At 43.0% G+C, this 22129-nt stretch overlaps 1 protein-coding gene across 3 annotated transcripts in view; it reads right to left on the bottom strand.

Moving 5' to 3' along the window:
• The window catches only part of LHFPL6 (LHFPL tetraspan subfamily member 6), a 241327-nt gene extending 226617 nt beyond the window's left edge, over positions 1-14710 (bottom strand). Inside the window, exons 1-2 of one of the 3 annotated variants that reach the window (XM_073894633.1) lie at positions 14396-14710; positions 12318-12887 (exon numbers count right to left, since the gene is read on the bottom strand). In XM_073894633.1, the coding sequence (XP_073750734.1) occupies positions 12318-12702 (385 nt within the window). In that variant the 5' untranslated portion in view covers positions 12703-12887; positions 14396-14710. The remainder of the gene's footprint in view (positions 1-12317; positions 12888-14395) is intronic. The other 2 variants (XM_025874688.2, XM_073894632.1) reach the window with 2 other exon arrangements.
• Positions 14711-22129: the final 7419 nt, after the last annotated feature.

Raw genomic sequence — 22129 nt, 5'->3', positions numbered from 1 at the left:
CAATTTTTGTTATAAACCTGTTGACAGTAACATTCATTTATTTCTTTATAAGTAAAATAAAAGTATAATTGAAAATGTCAACAATTTTTATGAAAATAAGATGTAGAAAATCAATTTCACATCTACTTACTGTTTATGTATTTACCCGTTTGTTATTTCTGCAATTTTAGGGACAGAAAGGGAAAATGTCTGCTTGTGAGAAGCTAGCGAAGTTCATGACACTGACAGTTACTTTAGCTGCCATCAAAATGCTCCTCTTCGAAGCCCCCAAATGTGCTGAGCACATGATGCAACCCTCATTTACACGCAGATGAACATGCAAACAATCCCAAAGCAGAAATATTCACATTGTGCAGTATAGTAAATTATATCTACATTCGGTGGCAACCACAATATTTATTACTCTTTTAAATGTTTTGAAAATGTCTGGTTTCTTATGTTATAGAAATACAAAATTACTGAGACATCCATTCATTCTCTCATCTATTCATCTAAAAACGTGTTTACTTCAGAAATGTCTTCAAACTCTTGTTCTCTGTAGTCCAACAACTTCCACGAGGCTCTCACCACCTCTGGCTAAGACTGTTGTTACAGGCTTCTTCCTCCCTTTTCTGGGTTTTGGTTATGCCCCAAATCAGTCTTACTCCTCACGGCTACTAGATTACAGATGAGAGAGTTCTTAAGTCAATTCTACCCATAACCACTCAAAAGTTTCAGTTAAGTATGGAATCCCCACCATGGAATAGAAACAAGGATTTCCACAACCTGACTCCGTCTGTCCTGTCCACTTCTAGCCTCTGTCACATCATACCTACCCCGTTCCTTACAGTATGGGGCCATTCCCTAAACTCACATCAGATCTTTTTCACAACTCCTTGGCTTTGAGAGCTTGGTGTTCCTCCTGCCTGAAGGCCCAGGGAGTCTTCTGCTCCCTCTCCAGACCCCAGCTCAACTAGCACCTCTGCTGTGAAATCTTTGCAGATCCCTCCAGACTGAAGGCTGTGCCCCCCACAACCCCAGCATTTTGTTCACACGTCAATGGACTCTGGCGATTCTTGACTAAACGTCTGTGATTTTTGTCTATTCATCGCAAATCCCAAAAGTTCACAGTATGACATGATCCTCCACTGGCCGGAGGTAGGAATTTGAATTATGTATTGTATTTTAGCAAGGGTCCAACCAGGGAGGCAGAAACCATCCTAAGGTATTTGGAACATAGACAATTTAAAAGAGCATAGGAAATTGGTCACGCAGAGGATGGAAGAGCTAAAAAGCCAAACAGGAGATAAAGAGGTGACCCAGAAACTGGCAACAGCAGGAAATTGCTGCCATTCTTTCGACTGGTGAGAGAGTGGGAGAAGAAAGGGACTGGAAGAACTGGGCTGGGGTAAGATCATCCCAGTGGCTTCCTGGCAGAAGCGGGGGCCACAGAAGGTAGGGCATTCCAGGAAAAGAGATAACTGCTGCTGAAGATACTGCCCAAGGAAGAGCTGGAGAGGGAGAAATACCCTGGCTTCTCCCTGCTTCCCTTCTTCCAAAAGGGTCTCCCATTGGCTGAAGCGACCCAGATGCCACATGCCAAGGCTTCTGGGAAATGTGGACTCCTGCAACACAGAGCCAAGCGGGAGGAGGGCAGGATGGAAAATAGCTGGCAAGCACCTCGCTTGGCTGCTGAGTGAGCCTCACCAGCTAGTCGCTGTATTCAACAAAACGTGGACGTGTGTGGAGGTATCACGAGTCCTTTAGATGGTAATTAAACCTTATCTGTTGGTTTCCTCCATAAGACTGTGAGCTCCTTGGTTCCTCAAAAAATTACAAATAGAAATACCATACGACCCAGTAATTCCACTGCTGGGTATTGACCCAAAGAAAACAAGAACGCTAATTTGAAAAGATCTAAGTTTGCTAAGTTTGCTGCAGCATCATTTACAATAGCCAAGATATGCAAGCTGCCCAAGGGCCCCCCAATAGATGAATAGATAAAGAAGATGTGGTAAATATATACAATGGAATATTACTGAGCCATAAAGAAAGAATGAAATCTTGCCACTTGTGACAACGTAGACAGACCTAAGGGGCATTATGCCAGTGAAATAAATCAGAGAAAGACAAATATTAATTTCACTTATATGTGGAATATAAAAAAACAAATAAACAAGCCACACACACACACACACACACACACACACACACACACAAACAGACTCATAAATACAGAGAACAAACTGGTGGTTGCCAGAGGGGAGATGGATGAGTGGATAGGTGAAAACAGATAAAAAAAGATTAAGAAATACAAACTTCCAGTTAAAAAATAAATAAGTCAAGAAGAAGAAAAGTGCAGCATAGGGAATATAGTCAATAATATTGTAATAACGTTGTTTGGTGACAGATAATAACTACACTTATTGTGGTGAGCACCAAGTAATATACAGAATTGTCCAATCACTGTATTGTACACTTAAAATTAATATAACTTCGTAGGTTAATCATACTTCAATAAAAAAAAAACTATAAAAAAAAAAGAGACTGTGGGCTCCTTAATAGCAGGGATTTTATCTCTATTTGTATCCCAACAGCTAGCACATTATTTGGTATATAATAGGCACTCAATACTGTTAAATGCCCATAAACACTAATTCTCTGGAATTACAATGTATTTTAACTCAGCATTTCCCAAAGCTTATTCTGTTGACCATTAATTCAAAGAGATCTTATTGCCTATTACAGGTAAGTAGGACTCTGCCATTCCCAAATAAGTTTGTGAAACACAGTGTTAAGCAGATAGTATCTTAGTCCACTGGGGCTGCAATAACAAAATATCACAGGCTGAGTGGCTTATAAACACCAGAAATTTATTTCCCACAGTTGTGGAGGCTGGAAGTCCAAGATTAAAGTGCCAGTGTGGCTGGGTGGAGGCTCTCTTCCTGTATCCTCGAGAGGCTTCAGAAGGAGCAAGGAAGCTGTCTGATTTCTGTTACAGGGGCATCAATCTCATTCATGAAGGCTCCACCCTCATGACCTCATCACCTCCCAAAGGCCTCACCTCCTACTATCGTAACATTGGAAATCAGGACCTCAACAAATGAATTGGGGTGGGAGGGAGGACAACATTTTCAGATCATAGCAGCTGGTTTCTTTATTGCAGAAAATTAACAAAGCTCACTCAGAGCTTTTAAAGTGTGCTTGAAGAGAGAGTTGTATTATGCAGCATCATTTCAACACAGATGACCACAGAACACTTTTTTCCCAAAGGACTAACATCATGCAGGGACATCATAAGGAGACACTGCTTTAAATGTCCTCATATTCGCTGTATTACTTTATTTCATCTCTGAAATATTTCTGTGAGATAGGAAAGAACAAGGTCACACCTTATAGATAAAACTGTTGCTAGTAAATAATTAAAACTAAATAGCACATCATCAAGTATTAATTGAACATATAAGATGACATTTGCTATCCTAGTCACCGTAGGGCTAGAAGAAAATTATAAGTCTTAGTTCTTGCTCTATGAAGCCATAAGACATACAAGAAAAACAGAGAACCATAAAATAGAACTTTCTTTTTATCCAACAATATTTTTATACATGTTTCAGTACATCAAAGTAGCTGGTATTGCCTGATTATTGAAAGTATGAGACACATGAAAGGGAAATTATTTACTAGAGTTATAAGCAGGTCAGTGTTGGCGCTTACATTACCTTTGAGCTTCATGAACTGTAAAAGCAAATCACTAGCTGGTATGACATCTACCATATAAAGAAGGTAACAGATCCGTCAATAATTAGTCAGCAATATCAATGCACCAGAACTAGAGCAATGTTGAATCCAACCTCATGATCTTCTGAAAATAACCATTCAGAAGTCCCTGGGAAATCCCTAGACTCCTTCCCAGTGATCTACCTCGAGCTCTATTTTTTTCTATCACAAACATTTTAATAATGAAGATTAACAACGTCAAATATTATTTATAGAAAGATACAAGGTCCTTGGTTTTGTTATCTAAGACGTGTGTCCTGTGGAATTAACATTATCTTTAGCCTTAACAATGGGGCACTTACACTAGAAAACTTGGCCAGCATGTAATAATGAAAGATAACAGTCTTCTGTTAAATAATTGTTAAGAGACGTTGGTCAAATGTTTTGGCATCCTCCCCTAATGGCCTCTCTACTGCATATTACATTATTAACATTAACCTGCAATGCATTTTTTAAAAGATTTTATTTATTTATTTGAGAGAGAGAAAGTAAGAGAGAGAGTGTGCAAGCCGGAGGTGGAGGGTCAGAGGGAGAGGGAGAAGCAGACTCCCTGCCGAGCAGAGTAGGGAGCCCAACACGGGCTCGATCCCAGGACCCTGGATTCATGACCTGAGCCAAAGGCAGATGCTTAACCAACTGAGCTACCCAGGCGCCCCTATAAAGCATTTTTTGAGAATTGGCAAAAAGTTGCTAGATCGTGTTACTAAAAGTGGTTTTATCGTACTACAAGCATAAACGAAAGACCAAGGAACAGTAAAAAATGTTTTACTTTACTATGGGTGATAGCATTCACAGCACAAACAATAACTAATGGGATAACTTTGGGTGTCACTCTCTAAAGTTCAGTGTTCTCAGCTGTGAAAAAGAATAAATTGCCTGCCTCAATGGGGTAAAATGAGAACGGAGTAAGTTCTGTAGATTACTGGTCCCTTCAGGACACTGGGCCTAAATAAACTAGTTAAACACTTAATACTATACCCTCCCCATTCCTCCCAGGAGATTGGTAATAGACAACATACTGAATGCTCTGTGAGTTTTGCCATAATGAAATGGATTAATTTTCCATAACCAAATGTTTCTCAAATCTATTTGTTCCTGTTTGCTTTTTCCTGTTAACATCTATTGGTACACCCAGGAATCAGGGTCCCTCAGAACGCACTGAGGGTGATATATTAAGGAAAAAAAGATGAACTTTAATGACATCCATGAATAAGTTTTGAACCTGAGGCTGGTAGTCTTTCCGACTACAACCAGCACACACCATAAGACACTCTTGCTAAGCTGCCGGTAGCTGGACAGGTCAAGTACTACAGGGCACTGATGATTACTGTGTCCTGAGCACAGATTTTATGCATCTCATGGTATCACAGAGGATGATGTAAAGCTCTCCAGAGTGTGTTTTGAGGGTTTTTTTTTTTTAAATAGGAATGGTTTTGAATCACGTTCCTCAGTTTGCTTTCTTTGTGAATAATCACGCATTTTTACCTGACAGTGAACCAATGTGCAATCTCTGTGTTAGAGAGGCTAACTAACTAACCCATGCTAACCCTGGCCTCAGCAGTATCTAGGTATGACTATGTTAGCTGGTGGTAACAAAGGGAAGTAAGCTAAAAATCAAATGACTCTCTTGGAAGGACTCTACTCTGCATCAAGTAAATGAAGACTTGGACCCTGTCAAAAACATCAATCTAAATAATTCTAGGTTAGAAGTCTTGCCTAGCTGCTCACATGATAGACCCAAGTGCAATGGATAACTCTTTCTTCCACCATTTTAACCAATCATTACCATTAGCATTTTTTTTTCACAAATACAAACTTAGGAAGTAAAAAAACCTATAATTCAAAATAGGTAAAAACCGAGTACACTTGGCAGTAAAGAAACCAGAGAGTCCAGCACACCCTCACAGAACATAAACCAACAACAACACACTCTCCGGTTGAAGGACGCAAACACAGCACAAGAAATGATAGCAGGTTTGTAATTTGCAGGTGGAGTCACAAATCAAAATAGTCTTTATCTAAGCATAGTGTGGAAAAGATTTGGTCCTTTTGCCTTCTGAGCGTATACACAGGACTGACTATCCACCAGTAAACACCTAAAATCTCTAAGATCAGGGAGAACACAGCTATAAACTGGTCTGTTCCTACATTAGTTATGATATTTTGCTGCTTACATCATATTATCCCCAAAATAACTATGGATAGAAAGAGATTGATAATCCATACTTCACTTACTGGTGGACGTAAGCCTAGGCCCACAACACTGGTATTATATGAGGTTTGAAGTGAATAAAATTGGGTCCTGTTTCCCAAAATGTGGCCTGGGGACCATCTGTGTTCTAGAACCTCTGGGGAGTCCATTAAAAGGGCCTCACCTGGGCCCCACACAGACCTGCCTACGAATCAGACTGTCTGGGACAGAGCTGGACTCTGCCAGAGAAATAAACTCCTAGGGCACTTTAAGGCCCACTAGGGAATTAAGAATATTGTATTGAATTTTGATGTCAGTGATTGATATGGAGAACTTGAAAGCTTCATAGGAAAATTTGGAAAACCATAAAAAACTTTCCAAAGTAAGCCTTAGGAGTACAAGTTCTTCTGGGCAAAAATTAAAAAAAGTATGTAAAAGAAGAAAACTGGTGGGGCACCTGGGTGGCTCGGTCAGTTAAGTGTCTGCCTTCAGCTCAGGTCAGGATCCTGGAGTCCTGGGATGGAGCTCCCCTTCGGGCTTCCTGCTCAGCAGGGAGTCTGCTTCTCCCTCTCCCTGTGCCCCTCCCCCAACTCATGTTCTCTCTCCCTCATTCTCTCTCAAATAAATAAATAAAATCTTAAAAAAAAAAAAGAAAATTGGTGACTATGGCTATTTGAAAATGTAATTTTAAAATATTAAATACAGGGGCGCCTGGGTGGCTCAGTCGGTTAAGCGACTGCCTTTGGCTCAGGTCATGATCCTGGAGTCCTAGGATGGAGTCCCGCATCGGGCTCCCTGCTCGGCAGGGAGTCTGCTTCTCCCTCTGACCCTCTTCCCTCTCGTGCTCTCTGTCTCTCATTCTCTCTCTCTCAAATAAATAAATAAAATCTTAAAAAATAAATAAATAAATAAATAAATAAAACATTAAATACAAACATATAAAATTTGGTATTTTAGGTTTTATGAAAGATCAGCTAATTCATTGACATCCCTGCCTTTAACGAGTCCAGAGCTCAGAGTGGATGGCACCCGAGGTGTTTGCTGTCGGTTGTCCCCACTGCTGCTCCCTCTCACCCCTTCCTGGCTGCCAAAGCCCCGCTCATGCTGCCACACTGCCTAGCTTCCATCCGCAGCCTGTTCTTCTCAATGAGCAATGTATGTGGGACATACGACTGGGCAGAAAGGAGTGGTCTGTGGCCCTAGAAAGGACCACTCTTCAGCAAGAGTGCATCATCTTTTTCCCTAGAGATGTCTAAGATCAGGAGACCCCCTTCCTTAGTCAGAGCCAACTGAAGTGCCATCTTGCCTACCAGCGGAAGCTCTGACTGGCTGGCTCCTGACTGTCCTCCTGGCCTGGTCATTCTGCTTTTGCAAGACACACACGGCTTGGGCGCCTGGGTGGCTCAGATGGTTGAGCGTCTGCCTTCGGCTCAGGTCGTGATCCCGGGGTCCTGGGATCGAGTCCCCCATTGGACTCCCTGCTCAGCGGGAGGCCTGCTTCTCCCTCTGCCTCTCTCTCTCTCTCTCTCTGTCTCTCATGAATAAATAAATTTAAAAAATCTTTAAAAAAAAAAAAGACACACATGGCTTTATGGAGTTGGTCAAGAGCTGTCTTCACCCATCTCTCTGGGCTGCAGCATGGTCCTCATGTCTGTCAGTGAGAATTTGTGACTGAAAATCCACTGCATGAAAACTACAGAGGGTGTATGAAGGTCTTTTTTGAGTTGTCCCATCTATAAAATCTTGTTTCTGTCATACAGCAATGGTAAATGAAAGAATATATATAATATATGTCTGTATTACATAATGTCCATATGACAATTATAACATGTATATAGTACGTATTAAGATTGAGGAAAATGATTTTCTGTGACAAAAACAGGAAGAGATGGAACAAGGATGTCCTCAGCCAAGAGGACACTACACACCTTTCCACAGCCCAATTGCAGAAGTTTGTATCAGATTATAACACAAGTAAATGTTAACTAACTTCTGAAAGTAAACCATCTCCCAGAAGTCACATGTTTCTAAAAGACAAAATGGTTAGCTTAGAACAGGGTTCTCGGGCTGGGGGCTCAGAACCAGCATCATCTGGAAACCCGTTAGAGATGCAAAGTATCGGGCCTCTCCCCAAACGGACGGAATCAGAGTTCTGGGTGGGCCCCAGCAATCTGTGTCTTAAAAGTCCTGGGTGATCCTGATGCACGACAGATAGCCAGAAAGAAGGAAAGCACGAGGTGGCATATCACATGACAAGTCAGGCTTAAAGGCGAGCAAGGGAAGGAGAGTCATGAGCCCTCGTCCTAAAGGGATGACAGACAGGTTCGGGTGGGACCCTACTGTGAAGGGACTCTGGAAAGGCAGTGATACCTTCATCACACAGAGCAAAGGATGCTCAAAAAAACACTCCGTCATCATTACTGTCTTCAGCAGCACTTAACTATCAATTAGTTGAGAAGATGGTCTCCCCTGGCTTCTCAGAACAGAGCACCTTCCAAACTGGAGAGGTCGCTGTTTGCTCCTGACTACCCACTTTATACATACACGTGACGCACGTTCAAGCTAAATGGGACATAGTATAAATTTGGGACTCCCTTCCGTGCCCCTTTATGAGCAGCAAGCAGTTTCTTAGGACTAGATGGACACACTCAGATCCTGACGTTCACAGGCACCAGTTAGAGAACTTACAGGCAGACCTGATCTGTCTTCACAACGTTGCCCCATGTTCTATTGACAGAGCACGCAAATAAGGCATTTCCCTAACACATGCATTAAAAGTATGATACTGATGTTTAAAAATTTTGTGGAAGGACTTCATGACTATGGCAGTACTTGAAAGCACATAATTATTTTTTAAGATTTTACTTATTTATTTATTTGACAGAGAAAGAGAGAGAGAGAGAGAGCAGGAACACAAGCGGGGGGGGGGGGTGGGAGAGGGAGAAGCAGGCTCCCCGCGGAGCAGGGAGCCCGATGCGGGGCTCGATCCCGGAAGCCTGGGATCATGACCTGAGCTGAAGGCAGATGCTTAATGACTGAGCCACCCAGGCACCCGAAAGCACATAATTTTATATTCAACAAACGAACCCAACATGAAAACCTGTTTTCTCCTAGCACCATCACCATCCGATATGCATGGACCCATTTTTATTATACACTCTATTTCTCTGAGGCTCTCTGCATGCCTTTTAAAAACTCAACTGAAGGGCATCTGGGTGGCTCAGTCTGTTAAGCCTCTGCCTTCGGCTCAGGTCAGGATCTCAGGGTCCTGGGATCGAGCCCCACGTCGTGCTCCCTGCTCAGTGGGAAGCCCGCTTCTCCCTCTCCCTCTGCTGCTCTCTCACTGGCGCTCTCTCTCTCAAATAAATGAATAAAATTTAAAAAAATAAAAGAAATAAAAATAAAAACTCAATTGCAGGTAAAACTCAACCAAGGCCAGTTTTTGAAAAAATTCTGACAGAAACATGACGTAAAACATAAGATGGAGATGTGGCAATTGAAGTTTCTGTACAAGTTGCCCCAAGAAGAGCACGAGTCATTGATTCCTTGAAGTACTCCTCGACGGGGGCAAATGTCATACCCAACAGTCCTGTCTTGCCTTGCTCTGCCAGTTGGCAGGTGACATTTTAACCTCTAACCAACCATAGCAAGACAATTCAAAATTAAGGTTGACACTTTGTCCTTTAACTAGTTCCAACATACTGCAGGGGCTTCACTGCCTGATGTTACACCATATGTGCAAACTCCAGACACAGCAGGCGGGGGTAAGCAGGACGCCTCTGTACTTTGCCATTCTCCTGCTTCCTGTTGTTTTTGGAGCAACCCTAACTTTAGCTAAACATAACCCCTCTGGGTGAACCATTTTTAGTAAGAGAATCCGCCTTATAGCAGAGTTCACTGTATGTTGACTGTATTTCGAAAGCGGGGCCAGCTCTGGAATGCATAAGAACCCACTGGCTTGGTATTTTGCAGTCTTTATGAAACTGGCCCATTTTATGAAAAATTTCATAAAATAAAATTACTGACCACTTAAGTATTTATACATAAAACCCCAAACAATTATGGAATGAATAACAGGAAGAATTCTTTTGGAAGCTTTCTTTTTTTTTTTTTCAACTCGTCTACCATTAAGCAGTAGTGACGAATGGCAGGTTCTTCAAAACCTTTTCCATAACTCGAGTTATTTTTTCTTTCTAAATTTACTCTAAATCTTGAGTAATGGGATGTATTTACTTACTTGTGCCCTCAAGAGGTTCGAGTCAGAAAAAACTCTTTTAGGTTTTGCGTTCATAAGTATCTTTTGGCAGGTAGGAGAAATATATATGGGAAAGGAGAAAATATCAACTGCTAATAATAAACTATATCCTTAGCTTAATGTCAGTGACTCTTGCCAAGCAGAGTTCATGAAAAGCATGTACAAAGGGGGGGAAAGTTACTTTTAAAAATATACATAACTTCCCCAGTGATCTTTCCCCTTGAGTTTTCTGTAAAATAGAACATTTAGCTCTGTATCATTCCAAAAAATCTGTACCCAGCTTGAAGAGGAGAGCATAAATCTCCGGGTCTCAGATTCACTTCCTGTTGCCTTCCTTCATTATACATTTAAAGATAATCAATAAAAACTGATTTCTCTTTGTAAGCATTTTCCTGTCCTGCCAGAAATAAGAACATTCCCTGCCCTAAAATGAAGGAAAAATGGAAAGTAATATTCACCATAAGAGGAGAAAAAGAAACTGCCTAAGCATTTTTCCTTAGCCAAGTGAAACACAAACAGCAAATCAAGTTTACTCCTAAAGAAAAACAAATTTTAAATACTCCTGGCATTAATTCTATTTCTGAAACCTGTGGTATCAAGAAGTTTTCAAATTCTGGATTTCTATCTCGGCTTTCAACAACCTCTTTGTGTTTTCTAATCGTTTTACTATATTTCTGTATGAATACATATATAGTCACTATGTATACACGCATATATATGATATATATATATAAATATATATATATATATATATCATACACATGACTTTAGCTCAATGTTGAACACTGAAACACCAAAGAAAGGACAGCTAAGTCCCCCAAACTGCTCCTAGGGCAGAGTGAGACGCAAAACTTCAGGGGAAAACACAGATGAGAACAGCATTAATCCAGTACAGGAATAAAGAACTGCAAGCAACTCTGTCATTTGTTTTAAATCACAAACCTTTTTGGCCCCTTGCCTTTTCAGTGCAAGGATTTTCTCATTCATAATGTTACTTGAAAGTGTTCTATTAAATAACCCGCAATCTATCTGTTGGGGTTTCTCCAACAGAATCTAGCTGAAACCTATCCATTTTAATTTTTTTCTTCTTCTTCTGGATTCTTATTCTGGATTTTTCACAAAAGACTGTAAGTAAACCCCACATCGAAGAGGAACAGACTTTTACTTTGTAATGAAGTTACAAATACATTTTATACGTTTTCCTGGCTTCCTATTTCCCTTCGTTCTGTGCTATCTACAGGTTGTCATATTTTACCAGGACGGAATATAAATCAGACAAGTTCAACCCGTCAGTTTGAAGAATGGAGGTGAAAAGCGCAGTGGAAAATATATAAAATATAATTAAAACCATATGACCAGAGATATTGAAGTAATACTTGTTGGAGGAAACCCAAGTAAAAATCAAACCTTTTCTGGTGTTAGTGAGACTCTCCAGTCCATTTGGGACAAGCACTCAGTGTTCGCTATTTTTTTCTTTCTTCACAGCAAGAGCATCCAGGGAAGTTAAATCCTAACAAGATAATTAAGCCTACAGCTGTATTTGTAGCAGAATGAAATCCATAGTTGTTCATGTAAAACTGATCTCTCATTTAAAACCATATCATTTATTTAGAAATATAGTTTAAGATTCATCAAGGGTCAATTTTATACCCGCCAAAGAGTATTAAAGGCTTATGACAGCAATGTTGACTCAAAAACCTTTTCTACTTTTCATCTCTAAAGACCTGAAGATGCCAGTAAGACACAGATAATCTAATTGCTTACTGTCGAACAAGGAGAGCAGGAAGTTATAAAATCTAAACTATCTCCCCTACTACATTATAAACAATCTCCATGTTACCACCTCATATAGGTTGTACTTAGGAGGCCAATGACATATATATGTCTAAGGATGTACAGAAATTAAGATCTCTTCAAGTTTTAAAGCTATTCCAGTAAAAAAAAAAAAAAAAAATCATAGACTCTGGCAGTCTGTCACCAAAGCCATCCCATGTCTATTTCTCCAGAGCATTCCAAGTACCAATTAGAAGGATTTCAGCAGACGACCACTACATAATTTTCAATATTGCTTTGGGATTCCAGGAAACAAGTCAAACCAAACAAGTCACTTACCCCCCAGAAACTGAATTCCTCCAGCCACTCTTCCCACTGTCCTGGAGATGAGCTCCGACACACAGCAACCCATGAGGGCGGTGAGAGCCACCAGGAGGAGGAGGCCACAGCCCAGGCCCGTCACGATGGTACAGATCCTCCATTCCACACTGGGAATGCCCTGGAAGGAGGCGTAGCGCCCACATTCCTCCACCATCACCATCATCTGCCGGCTCTCATCATGCACAGGATAGGAGCATCTCCGGAAAGTACCGAAGGACACAGACTTGCCCAGCTGTGATCCCCAGAGCCAGTAAGGCATGAAGAACCCCACACAGGAGGTGGCAGCACAAAGAAAGGAGAGCAAAGCCCAGATCACCCCGGTACAAGTCAGGCTGGATGCCATCTTTCAACAGGGCAACGGGGACCCACAGTAACCGTTCTGGGACTGCAGGAGTGAGGGAAGGTGTGAAACCACCAGGGAATGGCAGGTAGTCCACACTTCTGTAATGGGGGGTGTCTAGCAACAGAAGGGATCCTCAGTCTTCCTGGCCATCAACTTTCCATCCTCTGTGGTAAGGACGATGGTCCCTGGCAAGACAATAAATAATATTAAAAGTTAAATGTTTTTAGAGAAACGATAACACTAGTTCAGCTGGGCTGCAACTCCTAATGAATAAACATTCAAACTTGCCTCAACACTTCAAAAGTGGGAAGAACTAATTCTCCCTAGAAACTTGTCCACAATTCAAGTTTTGTCAAACTAGCTCAAAGCTTTTTCATGTCTTTATCTCCCATAAATGCTCCCAAATTAACTCTGACAGCTAATTACTTAAAGAAATGCATGGCTTCTATTTGCCAAGTCAGTGAATTTAATTCGCATGCTTGCAGTGAAAGTAATGTAGCATTTTTACTAGCAGTAAACATGATTCCAAATATTAAAATAAAGTGAACCATGCCATGGTTTGTTTATTTGGCTTGCAAGTTCATGCTCATAATTTGTAGCAACTTTTCCGTGTCCCTTTAGGTGCATTAGCTCTGCACGAGCCCAAACAAAATAATTAGGATAATTTTCACAGTGGCTGAGCACCATAAATTCAACAGATACTACAGACTGTCTAGGCACATAGAATGGATGGAACTATTAGGCATTCCCTGTACTCATTCAGTAGTATTTGTGAATTCCCTCGTCTTAACTCCCTTCTTTCTCCTAGGGGAAATGAAAGAAAGGCTGTGTATGACTTCCTTCTGATTCATTGGTTCCAATAAAATTGTCAGGACTATCTCTCCCGCTGAACGATTGTCAGTGTCTAATCTGAAAAGTAATCCACACTTTCCAGTACTCCACATGGAAGCCCAGTCATTCAAATAGTTCAACCGCATCGACTTCCACCCCTCCCTTCCTTTCAAAAGGAGTTCTTGAACCATTTCCCACACTTTCCATAAAGAAATGAATACAGAAGCAGAGCCCATGCACCCCACAGTTCCATTCCCAGAACCTGTAACTCCAGCTCCCCAGCAAATTCCCTCTCCCTCGCCTCTCCCTTTAACCCAACCCTCACCCCTACCGTTTCCTCCCCACCCGCCGCCCCATTTCCAGTCCAGTGTGTCACTCCAGGGAAGCTCCAACTACTTTTTTTTTTTTTTTTTTAATCTTGTCAACTGCGGTCAGCGTCAGCGTTAGCCGCTGAACTTGGTCTCCCTGGGCCATGAGGCTGGGGGAGACGCGGGTGGGGGGGGCGGCCTGGGGGGAGGAAGGCCCTCATCTGGAGCTAGGGTGAGGAGCCCCGAGGTGAGGCCAAGCCCATAGTCGGCCCCTCGCAATGGCCCCACCCTGGACGACACCCTATGATCCCTGAGCCCCGAAGGGGGAAGAGGGGTATTTTCCAGCCGGCCCGCGCGAAGGGAGGGGAAAGCATGGGAAGGCAGCACCCCCCGGAGGCAGCCGCCGACAGCGGACGCGGCGGCAGAGAGAGCCGACCGCGCCGCCGGGCTCAGGAAGTCCGGAGCCGGGAGCAGCCCGACTCCGGCGGCGGGGGAGCAGGGGGCGCGGGGAGAGAGCGGAGCCCGCGGCGCCGGGCAGCCAGCGCTCTACTCACAAGGCTGGCGGGCGGCGGCCGGGGCGCGCACACAACTTGCCGTCTTCCGCGGGCGGAACATCCACGGCGCAGAAGAGCGTCCTTCCTCCTCGCCGCTGTCCCTAACAGCCGCGGCCACCCCGGGCCCGCCTCGGGGCAGAGAGCGGCGTCCGGCCGAAGGCGGAGGGTCTCCAGAAGGCCGGGCTGCGCGGCCACCCGCGGAGCCCCAGCTGCCCGCGCTCTCCGGCGGCGGCTCGGGCGGAGCGCGGTGGCCACGCGCGGGGCGCCCGGGCTCGCACGCAGAGGAACAGAGCTCCCTTTGGCAGGCGAGGCACGCACCGCCTCCTCCCCTCGGCGGCCCGGCCCTCCTCTTTCTCCTGTCCCCTCCCCTCCCGCGCCCGGGGACCCACGGCCGGCGGAACCGGGACGCGGCGCGGCCGCGCGGGACTCGGGAGTCCCCGCCCGTCCCGGGGGCAGCTCGGGCGGCTCCCCCAGCCCGCCCACCCCTCGTGGCGGCTCCTGCCAAGGGGAGGGCGGGGAGGCACGCAGACGGAGAAGTAGGGGAGAAAGTTGCGGGTCCCTCTCGGTGCTCCCGAGGGGCCGCGGAAGACGAGACACGTTCCCTGGTTGCCTTTCTGGGTCTGGGGTTTGCGGTTGAAGCGCCGGCCCCTACCGGAGGTGTAGATGAAAAGGAGGGCCTTAAAACTGGGTAAAGTGACCCTTTGGAGCTTTGAGGAGATCCCTGGGTTGTGGCCACTTTGGAAGGAGTGAGAAAAGCTAGTGTAGACTGAGATAAGAGCGGGAAGCCTAAGGCTCAGGGATTCTGCCTGGCAAGCGTCTTCCAGACATGCCAGGGAGAAGGCGGGGGAGGCTTCCAGCGAGCGAGCCTCTCCCAACAGATACCCTTTCTGGGAACCTCTTTTAAGCCGTTGTATTCTCTCTCTCTCTCTCTCTCTCTCTCCCTCTCGCTCTTTTTCTCTTTCTCTCTCTGTCTTTCCCGCTCCCTCTCCTCCCTTCTCCCCCACCTACCCTTCCCTTCCATCCCTCCATCCAATCACTCTTGTAATCAATACCACCATTAGATTTCTTTTTTTGCTTGTCGTTAGCGCTCATCCCTTTCGAAGTTTAGAGCTACATTCAGTCTCAGCTAAAGACAGTATTTGAAGAATCCCGCCGTCTGGGAATAGCAGTATGTAAAACAGATACTTCTCCAGATAGTCTGTGAAGTGCTTTTTCACAAAGTAGTTAGAAGTAATAAATGGGTAGGTATATATGATATTTCATAGTAAATTTTCAAATTGCATCATTTTAGTTAGCCATAATGCTGTACATTCTTCCCACAGCTACAGCTGGAGATGTATGTTCTCTCATTATCATATTGAAAGGATTTGAGTAATAATCACTTCCAACCCTTTTGAGGTCATATAGAACTTTTTCAGAATATGGTGAGACTGGTAAGCCTCTCCGAAAAAAAAAAAATATATATATATATACACATACATATTTAGCTTTATCACAGTGGTTCTCAAGGGGAGAAGGGAGACTATGCCTCCTAGGGAACATTTGGCAAGGTCTGGACATTTTTTTTCTAAAGATTTTATTTATTTATTTGAGAGAGAAAGCATACAAAGGGAGGTAGGGAGAGGGACAAGCGGACCCTGTGCTGAACACGGAGCCCAACCTGGGCTCAATCCCACCACCCTGAGATCGTGACCTGGGCCGAAATCAAAAGTCAAATGCTCAACTGACTGAGCCACCCAGGCGCCTCTGGAGAAGTTTTGATTATCATGAGGAGGGAGGTACTACTAGCGTCTAGTGGTTAGAGGCCAGGGATGCCGCTAAACACCTTATAATGCACAGGACAACCCCTTAGAATTACCTAGCCCAAAATGCAAATATTGCTGAGATTAAGAACACCTGTTTCAGTGAAATGTCAGGTGGTTCCCTGTTCCGCTATAACCCATCCAAGAATCCCAGTTTCAGAATCCCTGATTCAAATCACTGGTTACTGAGTTCCATGATGGGTCTGACTTCCAGTTATATACCACGCCCTTAGCTATTACCCAGAGCCTTCAGATCTATATAATGTGAAGGTAGAAGATAGAACCATATAAAGACAAAATTACAATCATGACACTCGGACTCACCCTCCACACAACCTGCTGGGGAAATTGGTCCAGGACATTTCTCAAGTTTGGAGGAGTTTTAAGCCCTGAGGTGGATGGCTGGGATTACATCCTTGTTGTGTCAATCCCTATACGAACTTTTCTTATTAGATTATTTTATCTAGTCCTCAAAAAAAGAAGGAAAAAAAAAACTATGAAGAAGGTGTAATTATTATTTGATAGGTTAAGTATTTTGCCCAAGACCTTACAGCTAAAATGTGGGCTTTAAATTAACTCATTATCTGCATTCTATTAAATAGAGTAAAATGCTATTGGAGAGATTCTGCCTAAAATGAAAAAGAAGATAGAGGAAGAGGTTGAATTTTTTAAAGATCTATTAGGATGCAATATTAATTATTTGTGAAAGTATAGTATGTTATATACTAGGATTCAAATTTCTAAATTAGATTAATGCATTTGGACAAATGGTGACCTTTCCGAGCCTGAGTTCTCTCATTTGTAAAAAGAGACTGTAATGGATTGTTTATTTTGGTGAAAGAGGGGGCAGGGGAAGGGCAGAGAGAGAGAATCTCAAGCAGACTCCATGCTGAGCAATGCTTAACTGACTGAGCCACCTAGGCACCCCTGTAATAAATGTTTTTAACATTCTTCTAGCTCATGACTTCTAGCGTCATGATTATAGAATTATTCATATATTTGAGAAGGAGTCTAGGAGTCATTTTACAGATAAGGAAGCAGAGGCTTAGAATCTTTCTGGTGTGTTAACCAAAGCTGAGCCTAGAATCAATGTATCCTGATTTCCCTTCTCATTCCACCATGTAATTATCTTCCCAAACTATAAAATCTTCTGAATTACTCCTTGAGTTCTTGTGTGTATACTTTATAGCCAAAATGCATTATGATGTCTTTAAAACCCTTGTATTAAGTTTGCACTTTCAAAAGATCTTTAAGTTATTTCCCAGCCAGAAGTTCCCACATAGCAGAGGCTGCTTATACCTCTTATTCCAGGTTTGAGTTTCTAGTACATTGGGATAGTAGTCTCATTGAGTCATAAGATGAGATCATGAAGCTGTAAAGCATCTATGACAACACTCTTGGTTGGCTATCAAGATTAACTCCCAACTCCTTGTCCTTGTTCACTAGGTGAATAACTCCTTTCCAACCTCCCTTAGAGCTAGTGGTAACCACATGACCCTTTTAACCAATGAGTCTACTGAGGAGGCCTCAGGGAAGATTGCATTCTCTGATAAAAGAGAATGGCTGTCCTTGGACACATACTTGAAGGATGAGGTGTTTGGAGCTGTGGCAGCCTTCTTACAACCATGAGGGGAATCACAGAAACATAATCCCAGCACCCTACCATGGTGGAGCTACACATCTCCTTTTGAATTTTTCAAGTAAATTATAGATTGTTAATATGTTTTAAATTACTGTCATTTGAATCTTATGCTTGTAGTAGCTGGAAGCATTCCTAATCGATAAAGCACCATACAGGTAAGACATATGTTCAATGACAGGAAATACAGCATTGTACCTGAGTGCTTTGCAGCTAAAGATAAATACTCAATAATTGAACATTAACTGAGGGAATTAATGAACAAGTCAATATCATTGTGTTTATTATCCTTGTTCCAGTGCAGCCTACAGAGTGCATATTTAATTTTTAAACAAATAGGGTGTGCCATGTAAAATTAGGGAAGGAGTATGATAGTGGGATAGAGGAAACACTATGGAATCAGTCACTTCTGACCACGGGAGAGGGGTTGGAAAGGGACCTCTTCAGCTGACATTTGTGATGGAAGCTACAATTCGGCTGATACAATGCCCATATCCAACCCCCTTCTTCTATCTCTTTCTCGCCAATAGAAGCAGTAAAAGCTAAAATCTCCATAGCCCAGCCGCCCTTGATGTTTGAGTGGCCATGTGCCGGTGCTTGCCAGTGAGACGAAAGTGGAGTGGTGCTGCCCCCCTCCCTCCTCTTCCTCTTTCTTCCAGCCTAGAAAACAGATGTGATGGCACCAGAAGCACAGAAGCTATTCTTCAGCCATGAGGTGAGATGATGATGACAAAAGCCAACACAGTAAGAATGATGGAGTAAAATGGCACCAAGAGTCTGGATGCTTAGTCTTTTCACTAGGCTGCTCTATTACCCTCAGACACCCTTAGCTGTTTAAGTCCCTGTTACTGGCAACAAACACGCACCTGCTAGACTAGTGAAATGACCTGTTCTTTTGTAGTCCAGGAGCCAGCACCATGGGAAAGTGGATTCGGCACAGAGTGAGGGGGCACGAAACAGAGCAAAGAAAGGACAGAAGAGTGCTGGGGGACGAGTCTTTCTCTAGCAAATTTTGTAAACTGTGTTCATGGCTATTCCTGTGGGCATTCATTGTCTATAGCACGTATTGGAGAAGGTGTGGACCCTTCTTAACATCTGGCAATAGAAACAGGAATAGCCATGAACACAGTTTACAAAATACCTCCCATTAAAGTCTTAACCTTGAGGAATTTAAAAAAGACAGAAATTCCCAGCATTATCAAATGACCGGCTACCAGAAGGACCTCTGGATACAGGCCAACAAGAGAGAGATGCGGGAAGGTATAGGGTGTAAAAGAGAATCAGGACATAACAAAAGTGAGGCTCTAAATAGAGCCCGGGGAAGAGAGATTTCAACTGTTCCTGGCTTAGAGCTTATCAGTTCTCTCTCAGAATATGTCATTTGCTCCTCCACAGATGCAGGGAAACACCTGAAGAGAGGCTCCATTAGCTGAAAACTAATCGCAGTTCTCAGGACAGAGGGTGTATCGCAGTTCCCAGGACAGAGGGTGTAAAATAAACAATTGGCGATCATGGTAAGTTCATTTTTTTTGCCATTTCCTTCCTTTGTTCATTCCTGAACTACCCTTGCCCTTCATGACTCTCTCTCTCTCTTTTAAAATAATTTATTTATTTATTAGAGTGAGAGAGCACATGCATGGGGGGAGGGGCAGAGGGAGAAGCAGACTCCCCACTGAGCAGGGAGCCCGACACGAGGCTCGATCCCAGGACCCCAGGATCATGACCTGAGCTGAAGGCAGTAACTTAACCGACTGAGCCACCCAGGTGCCCCATGAATCTCTTCTCAAGACAAATTTAAATGCGTATTGCTATGGTATTTTACTGCATTGTGTCCATCTTATATAGAGGGGGAGAAAATCTCACAAGGCAAATGAGCTCTCAGGTTTCCTGGTCTCCATTTCAAGTAGTCTCGGAGTGAGATCATGGATTGCTTTTAGAAGGCTCCTTCGCCTTGCGTACGTGGTTATGCATACATTTACCATAGCTGCCCTAACATCCTATTATAGGAGGGTTGCCTATGTCATTTTCTATGAGCTGTCTGTCATGGGTTTGATAGACTCAAGACCCCTCTTCCCTGTAGAAATTGTGTATGTCTAGTTATGTACAGTTTCTAAACATAGTGATTTGTATGACTGTATTCCCTAGGAACTCTCATGGAAATAAGGTGCAGAGAGTCCGTGGCCTGCTCCCAGGGGTGCTGTCTGCATTATTCATTTAAAGTTTGCAAACTACTTTGGCAATCTAAAGTGCCATATAATTTCTCTATATTATTCTTTTATGAATTAAAGCAGCATACAAATTTTAAATCAATAACTTATTCATAAGAAGCAAAAAATGTGAAGTGTTAAATCGCATTTAACATAGCAAATATTTCACATTAAGCCATCAAAATGGAAAATGTCCATAATACATTATATATATTTTTTGCTAAATGACCCAGTAAGCATTTTCAAGTAGTACATAATTATGTTTAATATTGAATTGGTGTCATGTGTTTGCTACTTTTAAATTCTTCTTTTTTCTTTTTGAATCAAAATTCATCTCAGGCTTTTTCAGTGTTATGATTATGTCTTATGGGTTTTTAAAAACTTTCCAGAATATGTAGAAAGAGGAGTATAATGAGTTCTATGGAAGGAGATAAGTTTTTTTTGTAATAATATTTGCTACCAATCACTCATACCTTCTGAGAGAATTCACAAAGATGTGTTTCTGCAACATTTTAAATTTGTAAATCCCCCCTTCATCAAAATAAGATGCATCACAAGTATTGAATATACTAATAGAATGATCTAAGACAAGAAAACCAATTTAAACAGTTCATTTAGTATTATAACACAAAGAGAGGTTAACAAACGCTGGTTTTTCCAAGGTACATAATTTCACATTACAGCCATTGTGAAATGGTAGAGGAAAAATGCTTTTTCCCCATTTCTCTAGTTTTCCTCAGGAGAAATTTTTCTTAAATGTACCTGGTCTCTCTCCATTCATCCAAGCAGCTGGGGGAATTGGAGCTTTGGGGAGGAAGCCCCTTTGTGTGTTCAGTTAGTACTACCATTCTCTTATGGGTGAATCTCCCACATAAGGCAAGACTCTAGAGAAGCAGAGTCTGGGAGAATTGGCAAGTCTGCTGAGCTCTGGGACCCACTTAGCAGGCCCGTTTGCCCCTCACTAAGCTACCCTCCACCTTAGCCTCTATAGGTAATAACCATAATCTTCTGATCTCCGTCTGCCACTTTTTCCCCTTCATTTGTCCAGATTGCATCAGGGAAGAGATGCACTGTTTATTGGCCCCTGTCAGATTCCTAATAGGAACTATCACAAACTGAATGTAAACATGTGGAAATACTAATTAAATATGACTATTTTGTGACTAATATGGCAGCAACACCAGGTCTGTACTAATGGGGTCAGGAGAAAAGACAGGAGCTGACTTCAGCAGTTAGCAGCGAGTTGAACTGTCAAAGATCGTGTTTGGTTGCCTTGCCAGCTAGAGTACATGTGCACGTGTGGATGAAAGGAGAATGCTCTTTGGCTACTTCTGTCTTCCAAAGATCAATGTCCCTGTGGGTTAAAAGCTAAAGAACATAGGCAAGATGACAAGAAGCAGAAGATACAAGAATAAAAATAGAATTAAGAGCGGTATACAGCATCAACCATTTCAGCCGACAGAGACAGACCTTAGAAGTGTTGGTGGGGTGCTAACAGCAGGGGGTAGGGAGGAGGGGGGGGAAGGAGGGAGGGAGAGAGGAATAGAGGCAGGGAAAGACAGAGAGAGATGGAGAGAAGACAACCATTCTGTTTGGTTTTTATTTGTTTTGCTTTGTTTCCAGGGAGAGAGGGATAAATAGCACTTCTGGGTCCTCTACCTTGAAGGCACAGGCATAGGATTCTTGCCATGTCTGGGGAGGGATGGGAAAATATGGATCCAATGGCTCAATCGTTACTCCATGGGGAGTAGCATGCCAGGAAAAGGACATGTAAACCCGGAAGCACTAGTAATCAAAGGGCCGTTCGCTCTGTGCAGGGAAAGGGGGCTGTGTTTCCCAGCCCTCTGTCAGCTCCAACAGTAACAACCCTCTATCATAACTGAGGTTTGTTATGATGCCTTTTCCAAGTGCCCCAGGCAATCAGCCAGTCCTTCTGCCATGCTTCCAATGAATGTATACCTCTTCTACTGCAGAGCTTACAACAATGCATTATAACTATTTGGTTGTGGACGTGTATCCCAAACTTGATCGTTAGCTCCTCAAGGCCCACCTTACTCATCCTGCTAAGCACATAGCAGGTGCTTAC

This window comes from Callorhinus ursinus, unplaced genomic scaffold (assembly GCF_003265705.2).
Source record: "Callorhinus ursinus isolate GAN/ISIS: 27379988/994484 unplaced genomic scaffold, GSC_fseal_2.0 scaffold7, whole genome shotgun sequence".
Taxonomy (NCBI): domain Eukaryota; kingdom Metazoa; phylum Chordata; class Mammalia; order Carnivora; family Otariidae; genus Callorhinus; species Callorhinus ursinus.
The sequence above is the reverse complement of the archived record's forward strand: the minus strand, read 5'-3'. Positions and strand labels throughout refer to the sequence as shown.